Source organism: Melospiza melodia, chromosome 19 (assembly GCF_035770615.1).
Source record: "Melospiza melodia melodia isolate bMelMel2 chromosome 19, bMelMel2.pri, whole genome shotgun sequence".
Classification (NCBI taxonomy): Eukaryota; Metazoa; Chordata; class Aves; order Passeriformes; family Passerellidae; genus Melospiza; species Melospiza melodia.
The window spans coordinates 2,056,087-2,074,995 of record NC_086212.1 but is presented as its reverse complement, the minus strand read 5'-3'; the positions used below and the strand labels follow the sequence as shown (position 1 = coordinate 2,074,995).

At 45.3% G+C, this 18,909-nt stretch overlaps 1 protein-coding gene across 3 annotated transcripts in view; it reads left to right on the top strand.

Moving 5' to 3' along the window:
• The first annotated feature begins 7,626 nt into the window (after nucleotides 1-7,626).
• Nucleotides 7,627-18,909, top strand: part of LOC134426832 (ubiquinol-cytochrome-c reductase complex assembly factor 1) — a 45,198-nt gene continuing 33,915 nt past the window's right edge. For all 3 annotated transcript variants that reach the window (XR_010030055.1, XM_063172133.1, XM_063172132.1), the window contains exons 1-4: nucleotides 7,627-7,678; nucleotides 11,739-11,843; nucleotides 13,152-13,256; nucleotides 17,940-18,047. Coding sequence is in view for 2 of the 3 variants with exons in the window: in XM_063172133.1 (XP_063028203.1) it covers nucleotides 7,655-7,678; nucleotides 11,739-11,843; nucleotides 13,152-13,256; nucleotides 17,940-18,047 (342 nt within the window). In the remaining variant the exon portion in view is untranslated. The remainder of the gene's footprint in view (nucleotides 7,679-11,738; nucleotides 11,844-13,151; nucleotides 13,257-17,939; nucleotides 18,048-18,909) is intronic.

Genomic DNA, 18,909 nt, shown 5'->3' with positions numbered 1-18,909 from the left:
TTCTACCTGTGCAGACTGTGATGAATGTTTTTCTCTTATTTTCTGTGGAAGAGGTCGATCGACTTTGCTCTGCTTCTGCTATGCACCTTCGTTACCAGATTTTTTTTCTTCTTGGGTTTTTTCCTTTAGGCTCTCACTTCTCCAAATACTTTTAATATGTAAACACCAGAACTCATTTAATGTTGCAGTAACAGTCTCATCAATGCCACAGAGGCACTACTAACTTTCTACTTTTACTGGATTTTGACCTTTACAGTCTGGGGATCAGCTTTCCCTCTCAGTTCCAGCATCACGTTAGGAGTTCAGAATCAGCTTTCTATTATGACCAACCCTGCTTTTCCATAATCACTGCTTTCTAATGAAAAGCTTTCCATTTTATAAGTTCTTGCCTCAGAGTTGAAAATCCTTGTTTACAGCTGAGTTAAAAACCAGTTCAGTGCCACTAAAAAGTCTCTGCTTGACATGATTTATGTAATTCCTGTTATTCATTATTAAGTAAAAGTTACTTTGCTTTTTAGGGTGAGGTGAAGGTGGGACCTCATGAGCCCTGGCAGTGCCAGGCTCCAGAGCAGAGCTCAAGGTCCCAGACTGGTGGTTTGCCACCATCCCATGCCTCCTGGAGGAGAAAGCTCCTCAAGAAGTCATAGAAGAAGGATGCAGGCAGCAATCTGTGCTTCTGGAATTGTGGGGTGCTGGGCTCCAAGAGCTGGGGACTGACCAACCCTCTGCTGCTCACACATATTCACTAAAACCCTTTGTCCCAGGACATTCTCCAGACAACCCAAGGATGTGAAAATCAAGATGTGCTCTCTTTGGCATGGATTTGAAGTTGGCTTGAAAGCTGCTCTGGAGCTGCCTGGTTCCTACACATTTTGTTCTGCTGTCAGCCCTGGGAATCACACGTTCTCAGATCACTGGGGGAGGTTTGCACCTCTTGCTGTGAGTCCATAGGGCACCTCTGTAACCTGCTTGTAACCTGCTTGCAACCTGCTTGTAGCCACTTCTCCTGGCAGAGGGCATGTGCCATGCCAGAGTTCTCACAATGCCATGCTCCCCCAGCCCCGTGCCAGCTGTCTTGAGGAGGTTTAAATTCTGGACACTGGGTGGTAGGTTTGTTTTTGTTTTTCCAGTGGTGCCCAGTGCAGCCAGTACAGACACCCCAGAGCAGCATTTGCTCCCCTGGCCCAGGAGGAGCTGTTCAGGCACCCCAAGGGCTCCTGGGCTGCTCTGGCTCACCAGCCTCCAAGAAGCTGTAGGAGTGCACTGCTGGACACAGCCCCTCTAATGAGTCTGGGCCTTTTCCTTGTTTTTCTGGGATACAGGCAGCATGCTGGCACTGCACGAGCCATCCTGTAACTCAGTCCCTCAAGATTCTTTGGAGCAGCAGGAGCCTCTCTCTGTCACTGCGTGCCCTATTCACAGCATGGGGCTCTTGTTGGGAGCCATGTGAAGGGAAGGAAGAAGGAATGACTGCTGGAAGGCGGTGGGGTGAGGGATGGTGGGGACATTTCTCAGTTAGAATTGCTCAGTCTTTGCTAGGAAGGACTGACAGTCTCTGGTAGATTATCCCGGATAGCCAGACCTTGCCCTGTATTATATGGTTTTCATCACAAACATAAAAGTACTTGGTATAAAACAGAAGGTCAGGAAGGTTTAAGACATGGTATATGAGAAAACATTTTCCAGATTTCAGCTTCCTCCAAGGTAATATGCAAGTGTAATTAAAACAGAACCTGGAAATATAGAGTACAGTACCCTATTGAAAGTGTGTTGTATGAGCTGAACTCCCTTCATTGATAGTTTTCCAAAACACACAGCTGCAATAATCTTTATCCAGGAGAAGGGAATAAATTAAGTCTGAACACCTCTGCATATAGTACAGTACAGTGTATAGCCCTGCACCCCATATAACCTCGGAGAGGTAATGGAAAGCCGAAGGAGGCGCAAGTGGAAAACCTGTCTGACCAGCAAACACTTTCTTCTTCTGAAAGCAGACAGATGGGAAGAAAAGCTCATGAAACAGAGGCAGCTTAAGTACTGGGATGTCTCATTTCTGCTCAAGTCGTTGAGGCTCTGCAGTGGCAGGGTGCCAAAGCACACTCCAGATTTGACAGGTGGGGAGGGGAACGTCCTGGGCTTGCCCAGCAAACAGGGACTATTGACGGCTGGCTAACGTGAACAAATAGGAGTTTATCATATTTAACAGTAGCAGCAGCCATTAGGATATAAAAGCCTGGAAAAAGTAACCAGGTCCTATTTCTACTCCTCCTGAACAGTTCAGCCATGGAGTTCAGGTTGTGCTTGCCAGGCTTCACCAAACTCAGCGAGGTGCAGCACTGAGCAGCCTTCTCTGCTTCATGTCTGCTTTTCCTCCTGCAGCACTGGTGCAGAAGAAGGGTAACTCCCTTCTGGAGACCAGAGCAAGGACTGCTGTGCACCTCTAGCCAAGGAATTCCAGATCAGGGAACTGATCTCCATACTTGCCAAACCTTTTAAAGTCCAGAGTGAATTGTAAGCATTGTATTTTTATTGAAAAATACATCTTAATTTCTTACTTTTATATAGCATTTTTCCTGAGAAATGGCAATAGAAAAATGTATGCACACTGACACCCCAAATTGAGTTTTATGGGGAGAACTAATCACCTTTATGTTGCTAAAATATAATTTTCTCCCATTAAAAGTCCTTTTTCAGCTTGTAACATATTCCTAAGGGTGGACATGGCCTCAAAGTGTTTAGATTTACTCCATATGAAAACGAGAAAAATTTTGCAAGAGCGAAGTATGACAAATTTGTTTATGAACTACCACTTCAAGCTTAGAAAAGCCCTTTTCCTTCAGCAACAGCCAGAGACAGGAATCCAGTGAACCTGGGTTTCCCCTGCGGTCAGATGGCCCCTTACCACTCCACTGGAACTCAGAGTTCTGCTAAGAGCAGAGCAGACACATCCAGGAAAGCTCTGGAAGAAGTCAATCCACATTTACCAGTGCTCCAAGGTGTACGTTATCACTGATCTGCACTTCCAGTCCTGAAGCAGTGCATGAGACAGGAGGCAGTGCCAGGTGGGACGTACAGAACAACCCCTTCAGAACCTGGAGCACCAGGAACGCTGCTCACGTAGCTGTGGGGCCAGCTGGCACTCCTGCACTATTGGCACAGAACCAGAATTAATAAGATCTGCTGGACTTGAACAGAATGTTTTCTATTGGGTTTCTCTTTATCATGATCTCCAGAGTCCTGGAATACCCATATGTGTTATTTTCCTTCTTGTTAGCAAGAATGTCCCAGCCCTGCTTGTCCCAGGCAACATGGACAGTTCCTCTTTCCTCACATGACCATGAGAGTCCTTTGACTTTACTTCTGCAGAAGAAGGAGCAGGCGGTAAAGAAGGAAAATTAATACAATTTAAAATCTTTACTTAGACAGGAATGTCAGAATGAGCTGAAGAAAGACTGAAGTTGAAAGATTTGTACTTCTGCCCTGATCTAAAGCTCTGTTTGTTTTTCAGACGGAGGGAGCTCCCCACAGCAAATGTTGGGCTAACAATTACCTTATCCACTTGACTTTTATTCTTCATGTGTCCAAGAAGAGAAAAATACAATATGCTGTTACAGGACTTTATTTCAAGATGGTCAATTAACCTGCATATTTAACATTTTAAAATATAAAAGCACAGGCCTGCATAAAAATGATCAGCCTGCTTTTCAGTGTGAAAACAGGAAGAGCATGTGTTATGTTAACATTCAAAAGAAAATTATGTGCTGAGGGGGAATGAGAAGGACAGGAAGATCAAATATTTAAATATCTTTGTTTAAAAGTTATTTATCATCCCTAGCTAATTTGGACAAAAAGGAAAGAGAGTTGTAGTAATGACCACTGAACCAGCGTAGGAGAGGTTAAAGGGAAGACAGGGTTGAGACCAAATCAGGAGGCCTATTAAATATAATGTATTAATAAATGAATTATTATTATAAATAATAAGAAAATTCTTTTATAATTAATTATATACATTAAACATCATGATATCCTTTCTGATCCTTCTTTCCTCTTCAGCCACATGAGCACCTGAGGCAATTGTTGATGTTCTCCAACATCTTGCAGAAAACACATAACAACAAGTTTCTCAGTCTCTTCAGTAGCTTCAGGTGACAATTTCCCAGGAGGAGGGAATGTTCCACATGGACGATTCATTATCTCAGATGTGAGACCCACACAGATGTGGGGCTGCCCACTGAGCAGAGCTGAGTGGAGGGGCTTGAGGACAGCAAAAATGTGCGCAAAGGAGAATAAATTGCCAGCGCTCTGACTGAGGGAATACCTTCAGAACTGAAACTAAAATTGAAACTCAGGTCCACAAAAAGTCTTCTGGATTTATGTCCCATCAGAGGTTGTTCTGTTCCCTCAGGGAGCTGTGTTCAGACAGACTGACAGGGAAAGGGCTTGGTGCTACATGGAGCAGTGACAGGCAGAGGAATCTTAGGTGGGACAGTAACTTTCTCCAACTGAAGTGTGTCAGAATCTTTCTGTGCATCATTAGGTAGGACTAACACAAACCCAGGTAAGCGTCAATATTTATCAGACACAGCTCTGAGTTGGAAAGTGTCCACTGTAGTGGACAGACCATGTCACGTCACTGAGAGACACTGCTGGAGGCAAGAACCTTTTCTCTGCATGACTACACATTTTAGGGCCTCTTGAGCATTGTCATTTTTAATGGCTGTAACTCATTAATGGCAAAGAGGGTTCAGAAAAGTGTAATCACTCCTCTCAATCACCTTCCCACAAAAAATTTGCTGTTAACAATGGTATTTAATATTGGTTTGAGTGTAATGCATGAAGGCCAGCTAAGCAAACATGAAACAACAAAACCAGCTTTAACCTTCCTACCTGGAATTCACTGCAGGGACAAGAAGAAAATGAAATGTAGCATTTCGCCAACAGAGATCCCAAAGTCCCCTGCATTGTTCAACATCCTGCCTCGTGTCAGAACAACTTGTTCACTAAACAGCTCGTCAGACACAGTTAAACCCCTTTCAGCAGATAGCTGTGGGGAGGCAGAACATCTCGGAAAAGACCAGCTGCAAGCACAGGGACCTGGGATGCCTTGGATAAGAACTCCAGACAGGTGATTCCATTGGCCCCCTGAGGCCTGATACTTAAGAACATATGAAAGATTTCTAAGGACTACTGTGAAGTTTCAGGGCCATTTAAAGCAGCTGCTACTGCCCTCCTGAGAAGCTGACATCCCAGTTAACATGCTGGGAAAGAGAGGAGGAGAATGTTATAGTTCCCTAAGCCCTCTGAGCCAGCGCTGCCGCCGGCCGCACAGCCTCGCTGCCTGCCCCAGCTGCTGCGGCTGCTGCTCACATCTGCACCAGCACTGGCGTTTGTGAGGTGATGTGGATGTGATCCAGATTCAGCCTAACCTGGCAAAACAAGCCAGCTCGCCTCAGCCTGTTGGGTCACTGCTCAGGCTCACTCTGTGGCCTCGTGAAAGCAGCAGCCAGGAGCAGCCAGGAGCAGGGAACACGGGACAGGGACAGGCGGGATGGCTCCTGGCAGGGAATATGCAGCAGGGACAGGCGGGATGGCTTCTGTTTGCTCTGGGGGACTCTGGTGACGGACTCCGCTATGTTTTCCTGGTGACACGAGTGCAGGCTCACACTAATTCTTGGGGCTCACCAACTTGGCCAGCATGGCCTCACCAACTTCAGCCACGGGAGCTACTGCTGCTTCCATGCTGCTGTCCCTGCCACCCCGGGGCAAAGCCACTGTCTCCCAGGACATGCTGAGAGCAGTGGGCAGGCACGGATCTGCCACCTCTGCCCCTTCCAAACCAAACGCCAGCACAGACCTGGAGCCTCCCATGCTGTTGCAAAAATGTGGAATATGTCAAGATTTTCTTAAGTCAGGGTGTTCTTTGGTGTAAGGTCTTTGTACACTTTCAAGCCTAATGATCAAGAAAGGAGACCCCATCAGTGGAACAGGGAGCAGGAGCATCCCCTACCCATGGACATCCTGTAACTAACAACCTTTAAGGACACAGTAAATCAAGATGTTGATGTATCTCTATGTCTACATTGCTAATCTGGCAAAATACTCAAGGTCCATGTATCCCATAGGTGAACTATGTTCATTGTAATACCTACATCATGTCTACAGGTCAAAAAGGCTCCTGGGTTATATAACTGTATGGAAACTATGAACTGATCCTAATGGGAAGTTCCTAATTCTGAATTTCCATGTCTAAAAAATGTGGTGCAAATTCTGCTAGGGCATGCTGGATTTGTTGAATATCACCAAGCTCCCAGGCTTGCACAACTCTGAAATAAATGATCTTGCTGACCTTCCTTTCCATTGGGCAGATGATCATATGCAGCACCAAGAACAGGACTAGGTGCTCCCTTGCTCAAGGAAAGGTGGCGTCATTTAGATACAGATCCCAGTTTGGCATCAGGAACTCAGCTCCAAGGCTGAATATGCACAGGGATTGCTACAACACAACAGGCTCCAAGAAAGAAAGGCCTTGCTGGCTTCTCCTCCTGTTGGGCAGCCCATCGTATGCATGCACCTGGAACCCTGGGGCTAGTGGCTCTCATTCCCATGGAAAAGCACAGTCATTTCCATTCAGGGGTCCATCCCCAAAATTTATGATACCACCTCCAGTACTGAATACATCCAAAGATTGCTCACACACAAAAGGTGTCAAGGCAGAAAAGTCTTGCTAGCCTTTACTGGCACTAGGCAGATGATCACCTGCAGCACCAACAGGATGAACAGGTATTGCCCTTCTCCAGGAAAGGTGCTTTGATTCACTTTCTGGACCGGACCTCTGCAATTTGGTTGCAAAATTTGCTCCAAAACTGAACAGATCCAGGGATTGCTCCTGCACAAGATGTGAGAGGTCAGAAAGCTTTTGCTAGGCTTTACTGTTGAGAAATAAATCTGGTCCAAGTAACTCTGCAGATTGAAATGTGGATTGAGCTCTGGGTGGGAGCCATGAGCTGCCAGCCTGTGGTTAACAAAGGGCACAGAGACAGGTCCAGGTGATGACACTGAGAAACACAGCAGGAACCAGGGAAGTGGATGGACAGGGGGACAGGAGCCAGAGAGCCACGAGGAAGAGCTGAGACTTTGCTGGGCTCAGACTGTTAAGGTGTAACAGTCATGGGTTTCAAGGTCCCTCCGTGGAGGCTCGAGCTGTTTCTGTGCCCCTACGCCACAAATGAATTGTTTTGTGGAATAAGACACGTGAGACTCTGCTGTGGGAAACCTGGTCTGACTGTGTGAGAGTGGGGAATGCAGGGACACCCTTCGGCTCATTTGAGCCTCCTATTGTGGAGGGGCTTCGGTTATAGCAGGGAATGTGTCTGACCTTTGGCAGTGTGACTGCCAGGGCGTTTTAGAATGGGAAGCTTCCTTAACCTTTACCTACCGTGGGTAGCTTATAACCTGCGCTTTAAACACCAGGGAAAGGTACTCTCCTTCCCATGGAAACACAACTACATAATGACTCTCTCGAGCGTGCCATTATCGGTTTGTTTCACGCCGGGGAAGGCTGCCGATGGCCGCCCGCCCGCCTCACGCCGCCGCCCGCCCGGCGCTTCCCGCGGAAGGGGCCGGGCCGCGCCGGCGGAAGCGGCGCCGGGGACTCATGGCGGCGCTGGCGCGGGCCCTGGTGAGCAAAGGGAGGAGGGAGGGGAGGAAGGAGGGGACAGAGCTGTGGTGCTGAGGGGGCGAGCGGCGTGTGGAGCCGGGGTTGTGCCTGTGCCGCCCCTGTGGCGGCCTCCCCCTGCAGCCCGAGGGGTGTCAGCGGGGGCTGCTCCTGCTTCCCGCCCTATGGCCTCGCGCCCGATGTCTGGTGAAGCAGCCGGGCGAGCTTTTCCTATGGAGTTTGTGTTTGCTGAAGGGTTAGTGAGGGGCTGGAGCATGTTTAGGGAAGGGAACGGAGCTGGGGAAGGGGCCGGAGCGCCAGGAGTGGCTGAGGGAGCTGGGCGGGCTCTGCCTGCAGAAAAGGAGGCTCAGGGGGCACCTGAGCCTGAGTTTGGGCACCTGCACAAACTCCCGGACAGGAGGGAATAGACAGGAGGAGTTCGGGAACAAGGATGAGAGGAAACAGCTTCAAGTTGTGCCAGAGGAGGTTCAGCTGGGACGTCAGGAGGAATTTCTTCACTGAAAGGGTGATCAGGCATTGGAAGGGGCTGTCCAGGCAGGTGGTGGAGTCACCATCCCTGGTGGTGTTTAAGGGACTCTGTGCCATGGTCTAGTTGACATGATGGTGTTGCAGTCATAGGTTGAACTCGGTGATCTCAGAGGTCTTTTCCAAGTTAATTGATCCTGTGTTTCTGTTGTGTAAGGATTTGGGCTCCTGGTGGGAACTGGAGACACGTGCCTGCCAGTGGGCTCAGTGTGTGCCCTGAGGGGTGGGCATTGCCCTTATGGGGCCTTCCCTTCTCACTCTGGAGCTGTTTGATAGCAAGGGTAGTGTAAAGATTCCAATTCTTGTGTACTGCTCAGGCACTGGCACCATCACTGGGCAGTGGTGGAGATACCATCCCTGGAAATATTCAGACACCATGTGGATATAGCACTTGGTGACATGGTTTAGTAATGGTTGGACTTGATCTCCTTAGAGGGCTTTTCCAGCCCTAGTGGTTATGTGATTCAGATTGGAAGTGTTTGGGTTCCTGTGAAAGTGTGGGTTTCCGATGCCTCCACTCAATTCTTCTTTCCCATTTGTGCGTATTTTTTCTTTCTATTAGCCTTTGAAGCATCTGTGGCAGAGTTCCTCTCTTTAGCATATTGTCTAGAACACGGAATTTTGTACCTGGATATGATCTCACATCACCACACAGGTTGGCCAGCACTGCTAGGTGGGGACAGATGTGCCAGGAACGGGAAAGGCCTTTAGTATAGGGGCAATATCCACGCATGCAGTCAGTCCCGATGGCTCAGGGTGTGGTTTCCCCAGTCATGCTGAGCCCTGCCCTTTCCAAACTCGGGGTGAGAGCAGCCACGCACAAACCTGCTCAGGAGCAGCTCAAATGCAGCGACCCTGAGTTCCTGCTTTCTTCTCCCACCCCTGCCCTTTCTCTGTGCTTTCTCCTTGCTCTGTTGCCTGCCTTTTTCTTGGCCCCATGATCCAAGTGCTGGAGCAGCAGAACAGTGACAACAGGTTGTGCAGTTTGAAAGCATTAAAGAGGCAATGGTCAGCCAGGGGGGAGCCAGGCAGGAAGGGAGCAGGGAGGGCACTAGGGGAGCAGTGAGGCACTAGGAGGGCTGAGCTGTCTGTGGAGCCTCACCCCCAGGGCAGGGATTGCAATGGAAGCTGCTTCTGAAGGGGAAGAATTTGCCTCCTGGGCTCACCTGTCCCTGGGCAGCTCCTCAGCCAGCTGCTGCTGGCATTTGTGTGGCAAAGCAAGCTGATTTGATTTTTCAGTCAGACCAGAAAGGTTTCTCTTTGGAGAGGAGAGGAGATGATGTAGTTATCTGCCATTTTTGTGAGCTGAAGTATGCTCAGCTTCAGCTCAAGAACTGCTCATCCCTGGCATTTCTCAGCACGTGTTTCTGCATTAGAATTCAGTCGTTTCCTAATTGTATGAAAACGACTCTTAAAACTTTCTGTCTTCCTTTTACTGGAAATAAGGAAAATTCGGTTTTTGTCTGACTTTGAGTTCCTGCTGTATGATACAGCCCTGACATTTCAGCTCTGCTCCTTAATACTGGCATTATGATAAATCTGGCTTTTGCCCAAGATACTTTGAAAAATAGCTTGCCTGCTACCTAAGTATTTCCAAAAGTTTGCCAAGAGGATTTAAAAGACTAGTGATATTCTTTCATCTCTGTCTTGACAAGGCAGCTGTCTGCAGACCATTCCTGAGTAATCCTGTTCAGTTTAGGCTTGGTACATTTTCTTTCAGCCCAGGGGGAAAGCAAAAGAAGCGCTTGCAGTTTGAAAGGAAGGCTGTGTTCTGCAGAGTGATGCTGGCTTAGAGAAAATTCCTTAGCTCCTCATATTCCCTGCTGTCTCCTGGTGTCTGTTTTCTTTATTACTGGATTGTTTATCACATCTCAACTTTTAAGTGTGCTTATGCTTTTTTTGTTGTTGTTGTTGGTTTTTTTGTTTTTTTTTTTTTTTGTTTTGTTTTGTTTTCATATGTCTCTGTCCAGTTTTGTTGCATTTGTGCTTTTCAGCAGTTCCAAACCTCAGTATGTTCAAGCTCAAACCATAACCTGGGCATGTTAGTGAGAAAAAGCCTCAAAAAAACTGTCAGATCCTTGGATCTTGTAGTAATTGTTCGCAAAAAAAAAATAACCAAAAACTTCTTTTTCAATTAAGTGTTTATTAAACTGTTTGGGTCAGAACACTAGGTTGTCTCAAGAAGTATTTTGTGGGACTCAGCTGAAATGGTTTTTTGGAGAGAAATGTGTCATTTTCATAATTTCACTTGCTGATGGTGATGTTAGGTGCAGAGATCAGAAGCCTGAGTAGATCAGAAGGTGTAGTAGCAGTGAACGCTCACCATGTTTGGCATGGGACAGCATCTCTCCCTGGGCAGTGTTTAAAACCCCAGATCAGTTCCCTTGATGGATTCAAGGTGCTGCTCTGCAGTTGAGGGACAGTGGTGACGGGTCACAGGAGGGGGACAGGAGCTCGGGGTGCTTTGTGTTGGCTCCTCTGGTCTCTGGGCAGATCTGCTGCTCTCGTGGTTGTCCTTTCACTGAGCACCCCCAGGGACAGTCTGACTGCCCACCCCACCAGATGTTAATACAGATTGATAAGATTTCCCTGAAGTCTTCTCTGCTCATACATTGCATGCTTCAGTCTCTTAATCATCTTTGTGACCAACCAAAGATGAAGCTATTTTTATTAGAAAATGGCATCTCCATACATTATTTCCAGTGTTGATGTAGTGTATGTATGAAGGAGGCAAATATTGTACTAACTTAAATGTTGCAGAGGGTGAAAGGTGCAAAGAAGGTGCAGGCAAAAGAAGCTCCACCTCTTCTTTGTATTGCTGACATTTTCAGGACAGAAAATAATGGTCTTCACTAAAATTTATGGGGACAATATACTTTTGGAATATGAAAATTCTTAGCTGTGCCTGAGTAAAGTAAGAGAAAGATGCATAAAAACTCAGTTGGATGAGGGCTTTTTAGAGCTTAGTCAGTCAATTGAAGAATGCTTCTTAAACATTTGAATTTATTGTATAGACAGAGTAGTTGTGGTGTGGTTTTTTGATGTAGACAGCCCACCATTTCCTTCCATTCATCTGTTTCTGCCATCAGACTTGGGTTGGATACTTGTACTGGAAGGCAAAATATTTTCATAATCAAAATTTATACTCTTGTCAAGCACAAGTTGGGAGTTGAATCTGAGGATTGTTAGAATCATGGAATATCCTGAGCTGGAAGGGACCCACAAGGATCATTGAGTCCCATGCCCTGCACAGACACCCCAACCCCCTGTGCCTGGCAGAGCTGTCCCAACACTCCTGGAGCTCTGGCAGCCTCGGGGCCGTGCCCATTCCCTGGGGAGCCTGGGCAGTGCCAGCACCCTCTGGGGAAGAGCCTTTCCCTGATACCCAACCTAAACCCTTCCCCCTGCCCTCCTTACACAGCTCCATGTTGTTTTTGTCATATGAATTAATAAAACCTGTGAGAGCAGAGGGGCAGTTACACTATTTGTGCACATCTGTGTCCTTTTCTTTCCCTCATTGCTCCTCTCCTCGTTGCAGAGCTGCCAGGCTGGAGTGACCCAGTGGACAGCAGGGTGCTGTGGGTTGCTGCAGAGCCCTGCAGTCCCAGGCCCCTGGAGGTGGGTGCTCTGCAGTGCTTTCCAGGTAAGACATCACTGCTTGTTAAAGTGTCTGAAAAATTGAATGATCTGAAATTACCAAGAAAAAGTAAGAGTTTTTCAATAAAGAGGCTTCCAAAAGTGATGTCTTCACTGTGTATTGTGGAAATTCCAAGGCAACTCTAGAGCTCTCTGCTGCTGCAGGAGTGAGCTCCCACTCTTGTTACATGTCCAGGTGTGTCTTTTAATAGATCCAAATGATCTGTCATGAGAAGATTAAATGCAGAAGTCCAAATGGAGGTGTTACTTTTCCAAACGAGCTATTACAAGCCAGTCATGTTTGCATGCTGCTTCCAGCATTTTATTTTAGAGAACACTTTATAGGGCATCTCCACTGTACAGTGACCTTGGACTTCCCAGTACTGATGGATGCTTACCTTGCACAGCACATTTAGTGTTGTTGCAGTGGAAACTTTGCAGTTTGGCTCACTGTTGTGGGACACCAGCATAGTGCCAGAGTGTGTCTGTCCTGAGTAAATCAACTAGAGCATCAAGTAATAGCAGCTTATGATAAAGGTGTGAAAAATATGTAGAAAATGGGAATAGACATAGAATGCTAACCCTGTTATTAAAGCACCAGTTTGCACCAGTAGCACGTGATGTTGGGACTAGAGGTGGAAATGAGCAGTTGTGAAATTATTAATGAAGTTGGGCTTACTCTACATTCAGTACACATCTGGGGATGGCTGCTCTGAAAAGCATATTTACTCTGTCTGAATTAATTGATAAGCTGGGTGTGCTGGGAGACTGAGAATATTGTGTTCAGTGTGCAGCTTCTTTCCTGGGGAGCTCACTTGCTCCTGCTTGGGAATTTTCTTTGTTGTGCACTAGATCTGGGATTGAAGTCATAGGGGATGTAGTGGTAGCATTTACCCTGCAGTTTGTGTTTTCTCAAGTCTTGGCCACAAAAACAATTGAACAGGCTATAAAGTTGTAGATAAAAATAGCTATTTGTCTGCTAAGTCAGAAAAAACAATTATTCTTTATTAAGAGACAAACCCCATAATTAGAAGTAGTGTGAGAGCCAAAGCAGAGAGGCTGTGGCTTTTGAGTGCAGTGTTCTACCACTCCATTCCATCAGTACATTTATGGAACACTGGAAAATGTGGTCTGGAGCATTAAGGATGGACAGCCATTTTATTTGTAACAGTTGCTGTAATAAATCTGTGCTATTTGTGATGCAGAGTTTTTCAGGATTAGCCAGAATTAATTGACTTGGAAGAAAACTACAGGTGGTTGATGCAAAATCAGTGGTCTCTTAATTATTTTTCTTTTCTTTTATCATTTCTACTAGAGACACAAGACTGGCACCTTCCAACTCTCTAAATTCTGTGGTGGATTGATTCAAGCCAATGGAGCCATCACACAGCAAAACAGATCCTTTCACAATACGAGTAAGGTGAGAAGAGTTGGGAAGTTTTATTGTTGGAGGACACATGGGCCGGGGATTCTACAGAGACAGGAGGCAAAACACTTCTAAGAACACATAGGAGAGGATTCAGCCTTTCTCTAAGATGTTTTAGTGTAATGTGAACAGTGGGTTTGGTGATTGGAGAAGGAATTCTGTTCCCTTCCAGCAAAGGAGGGGCTGGCATAGGAAGGTGCAGTTACAGTTGGGTGATCAGGGTGAAGGTTCATTGACAAGGCTGAGGGCTTCCTTCCAGTCAGGGGAGAAATTAAGTCAAGATGTTGGGGGCAGATGTTCCTTCTACACATACCTGAAGTGACAAAATGTTTCCTTATTCTTTGGTTTGGGAATAATGTGTGGTGAGAGTTTTTCTATCTTCTAAACACTGAAAATTGTCATGCAGTTTATTAGTAACAGCTAATTATCGTGTAACAATTTACTGTTCATCTGTACTATTCTGTTAATTTGTGGTCTATGTGTCTTGTACATGCATTGTCTTTTGTCCTGGAGTAGAAGTTTTCTGAGGCATGAATCAACTCCGTAATATCAGTTCACCACTTAAACTAAGGGTGTTAGCATCTCTCAACTAATAAATATCCTGATATCTTGTTAATCCAGTGTGAAGAAAATGGCAAAATGGAGCACGTGCATGAGAAGTGAGATGACAGAAGGAAAAAGAGTTGGGGACTGATGGGTAAAACTTCCATGAAAACAATAATCCCAGTTTGTTGTCTAGCTAATAGTGCATTTTGCTGGTGTGGAGTTAGAGGTACATGCTAAGGATTTTAAATTGGTTATTTTGACATGGATAGAAAAAATGAAGTAAAATCAGAAGTGTGCAAGGGAAGAGCCCCTGCCTGGTCTTTGCATGTAGTTCTCACCTAGGGGTTTTTCCTTCTTATAGTCAAATTTTCAGTATTTTTCAGCTATTAAGATAAACCAAACATTTTGGAGGCAGAGTTTGAAGCATATACAAAGGGATTGGGCAATTTATCATGGCCAGAGCTAAAGTTGTCATCCAGGCTCCCAAAGATGGTGCTTGCCCCTAATCCCCATCCTGCCTGCACTGCTCTGAGCCCTGCACAGGCAGCACTTACAGAGCAGGCCTGGGAGAGAGTGGGGACAGTACCTCAAACAAACCAGGAGTGCCATGAAAATCTTCAAGGCAGGACCCAAGATTTGTTTTGGTGTATTGGAAAGGGCAAGGGGAGGGGTACAAGGGCTGAAAGATGGATGGGGAAACTTCCCAGTTAAAATAGCCATGGTGTAAGAAGCCAGGCAGGATTTATGACTAGAGAGGAAGCAGTTTACAACACTGTAGGTTTGAGGTGGGTTTTTGGACTGCAACTTCATTATTTTGAATGGAGAAGTACTTACTCATCTTTGAAATGTGAACTTGACTATGCAGTCCTGGTGGGAAAGTGGTTTGGAATTAATGGTGAGCTCCAGATGTTTCAGTTTATGTTTGGTGTCAAAATTAAAATGGTTGTTTGCTTTAAGCACTGCCTTTCAGGTATTGAGCAGGAAAGGCAGCCTGAGGTAGGCTTATGTCCCTTGCAGTGTCTTCATGAGCTTGTTTTGAGTGAGGTATAAAATACATTTTAAAGTTTTTTCTTTCTCTCTGTTGTGGTTTTAGCCCAGCTGGCAACTAAGCACCACACAGTTTCCCCCCCTCACCCCAGTGTTTTCTAGATCTGATTTTGCAGACACTTAAAGGATTGTTTAATTGCATTTGGCTGCAGTCCTGGCATTGACAGGATGAGCTTCAGACCTCTATCCATAGGTTGAACCAAGCACTCTCTGCTTAAATCCCTTCACCATCTCTTGAGCTAGTCCAGGCTGCCTTGCAGAAGAAAGAAGCAAGAAACATGGCATTCCTAGAGAAACCTGCTGGTTGGTTAGCCCTTGTTTTAGTGGTGAGCTAACAACAGACAAATTGAGACAATTTTGGTTTTTAACTTTCTCTGCATAACAAAAAACCTGTACAGAGGGAGACTTCATGTGCATTTATAGATAAGAGGCATGTAGTGAAATTCTGCCTGGGTTCAGTGTGACTTGAATTCCTGTGGAGGAGATGAATGATTTAGTGAATGTGGCAGTGGTTATTGGACACAAGCTCTGCCTTCAGCAGTTGCTACCATTGCCTGGCTGGAGGGGCATTTTGGAGTTAGGATGGAAGGTTAGGAGCCATTTGTAGAGTAGCAGGGAGTATTGCACTGCATAATCCTGAAGAGGAGGTTTAAATAAAAACTGGTTTAAATACCAGTACATGTCAGGGAATCACTGGGTCCATCACGTGTGGCAGAGGTGGCATGAGCCTCTGCAGACATTGGGGACCTGGTGAGCAGGGTTAATGACCAGCATTCAGAGGAGCTGAGTATCACAGGAGGTCTGGGCAGTGTTACACTGCTGGGAGGTTGACAGATGTTAAAATGGTGCTGGGTGTGTTTCTCCCATTCACCTGAATGCTGGGCATGGCAGGATTCAAGGCACTGGCAGCCATCCTTGGACAGTGCCTGAGTGCAGGATATTTTATCTCAAATACTCAGGCTGGTGTGTGGATATACACAGGGATGGACTCTGTCTGAGAGCTATAAGTTTGTCACCTTTACAGCTAGTTTTTAATTAATAATAGCACCTTGTGCAGAGTATGGATCTGTATTTTAATCTGTATGTATTTACTTACCATTCATGCCTTTTCAAACACTACTATATTAGTGCTAAGAAGTCTATAGAGAATTATCAGAAAGGGGAAAAGCTTTCAGTATGAGAATAGACTGTTTCAGCCTCTTTCAGCCTGTTTTAGGACCCTTCTAAACTAAGGAATGCATGTATGATACTGGCCTATAAAAGTAATAAAACTTACTGAAAAGTGGGATAGGAAGTGGTTGTTTGCAGGTTCTTATGGGAAAATTGGGAACATCCAAGGATCATAGAATACTTTGGGTTGGAAGGGACTTTTAAAGGTCATCTAGTCCAAATTACAAGGTTGGATTTTAAAAAAGCACAAGGGATTTTTTTTTTTAAAACATGATTAAACTGTGAAACCAAACATACCACGACTGTGTTACTGAGGTTAAGTAATTTCAAATGCCACTGGGATACTGAAGGTGTAGCCAGTTGGAGCTGACAAAAAAAAAATGAATAGATACATTTTCTTGTGCAGGAATGTCTGTCAGAAGCTGGGCAGGTACATCCCAGAAGGCTGGGGAGGTGTGTGCTGTATTTCTCTGCTTTTGTGGCATCCCCAAGAGTCTGCTCCTGGTCCTTGCTGGAGCTGGCATCCTGCTGTCATTACTCTCACAGGTTATAATGGCTCTCAGCTGTATTTCCTCAAATCATACCTAGGAGGTTCATGTGCAATAGATAGGTTAAAAGTAATTTGTTGATAGCAAAAAGTCTGTACTGCATACTTAATTCATGGAAATGATTTGCTGGAGTACCAGTGGTGATTACAGCCGGCTGATGGTGCTGCTGGGGCTGAATGCCATAAAGTTTTCTTACCAGTTGTGCTGCTTTGGGCTGGGGGAGAGTAAATTTTCTTCCTGGTAGCTGGTGTGGCTGTGGTTTGGATTTGTGCTGGACACAGGCCTGATTTCCCAGGCATGTTTGAGTTACTGAGCAGGGCTGACGCAAGGCTGAGGCCTTTCCTGCTCCTCTCCCCACCAGTGGAGCAGCTGGGGGTGCACAAGGAATTGCAGGGACACAGTGGGGACACAGTGGGGACAGCCCAGACCATCCAGCATCATTCTCACATCTAAAGCTTGGGAAGAAGGAGGAAGGGGGGGACACTGGTGTGATGTTACTCTGATGGAGCCCAGCTGCCCTGGGGATGGCTTAGCACCTGCCTGCCCTGGGGAAGTGGGGGATGAATTCCTCCTTTGGCCTTGCTGTGTCTCTGGCTTTTGTTTTACTGCCCTTATCTCAATTTTCTCACTTTTACCCTCCCAGTTCTCTCCCCTGTCCCCACCTGTCCACTGGGCTAAAGCCACAGCACCAGCCCAGGGGTGTTTAAGGTGTGTAGTGAGTCTGGAAAAGAACGTTTATCTTCATGTTTGCAGACACTGCAAATCATTGCTCACTAAGTACTTTGCTGATCTGGATTTTCTGCAAGTACTCTGTAGATCAACTAGGAGAGTAAGAGTCTGGGGGAGCTCTTTGGTAAAATGGTGGGTGCATGTATCTTCATTGGTTTTAAAACAGAGCTGATTGCTTTGTGTAATGCATAATTACTGTACAATGCCCGTGAGAGGAAGAAAGGGGATGTGAAAGGTTAGCTTTATTTACTCTGTTTCTGTGATTTGTTTGCTCATTTTATCTGCAAAAGACTTAAGCCCATGTAAAGACACCTAGAATGAATATGGGAGTCTAGGATAGAAGGCATTTTTTGGAAAGCAAGTTTCTGTAAATATTAAATATTTGAGCTTCCAATGGGATGTTGTTATCACAATGGTTATGCAATTTTTGTATTCATACACAGAGGAATGGCACATATGAAAACCAGTGGAATGTTTTCAGAGGAGACCTAAACAGTGTTTTTTGTTTAAAAAACAGTTGAACAAAGAAAACAGGCAATAAAGCCCTAAAATTCTCTCGTAAATTTGTAACTTTGCTATCTAAAATGTGTTAGATTTAAGTGCTGAGACTGAAGTATGTGCTATTTCAATTTTACAGCATCTTTCTGCAAAAGATTCCTTGCTGTCATCTGAAGAAAAAGTGGGTGCTTTTACAAGGATAATGGAAGCCTTCGGGTTCACAGGACCACTCAAGTACAGCAGATGGGTAAAGCAGTAATTTAATAATTCTTTTGTTTGTTTCATAGTTCTAAAAAGCAGACCAAAACCACTCCACATTATTTTCTTAGGATAGGAGCAGTACTTAATAGATAAGTTTTAATGTAAATTTCTTTTTTCTGGTGTAAGGAATTAGTAATCCAGATCTTGAACCTCCATTATGTATTGCCATCATTGACATATGCAACAGTGCTCTATTGGGTGGAGTCTAAATCCTTCTTGAATGTCTTCAGATATCTGATTTTCACTTCATTTGTGCACCAAAGAACAGAGTAAGAGTCTTACCAGGAGGGTCTGCTGAGCAGGCAGTGCTGAGATATGGTGTGGTTGCTGCTCAAATCACTGTTCAGTGGTAGCTGACTGGGGCAGAGTCACAAACAGGTCCTGCTCTTTCTCCTTTTCTTTTTAAATAGCCCTTTCATAAAACAGTTGTTAACATTGACTAAGTGAGAGCAGCTCTGTGAGAGATGCTTTTGGTTCCTTATGTGGAAGAAAAAAGATGAAATTCATAATTGTTTTTCTCTGAACTAAGGAAGAGTGCAAAAGAATGAGAGGAGAAGGCAGCTTGAAAGAAGGACTGAGCTCAATTGTGTTGAAATGAAAACCAGTTATTTGAATAAAAAGATTAAAAATAATGGAAGTTTTAAGGTGCTTTGAATAGCTGCAAGGCAGAGTGCACCTCTTCAGAGACTGACCTGAAACTGTTGCTGATTGCATGCTGCTCCTCAGAAAGTGTAAAGCAAAGATAAATGACTTGTAACAGGCTTAGTTATTTTGGTTAAAATCAGTTGCTTTAATCAGGTGATGCTAAACCTCTTGAGAGTGTAGTTTCTCTCCCATGTGCTTGTGTA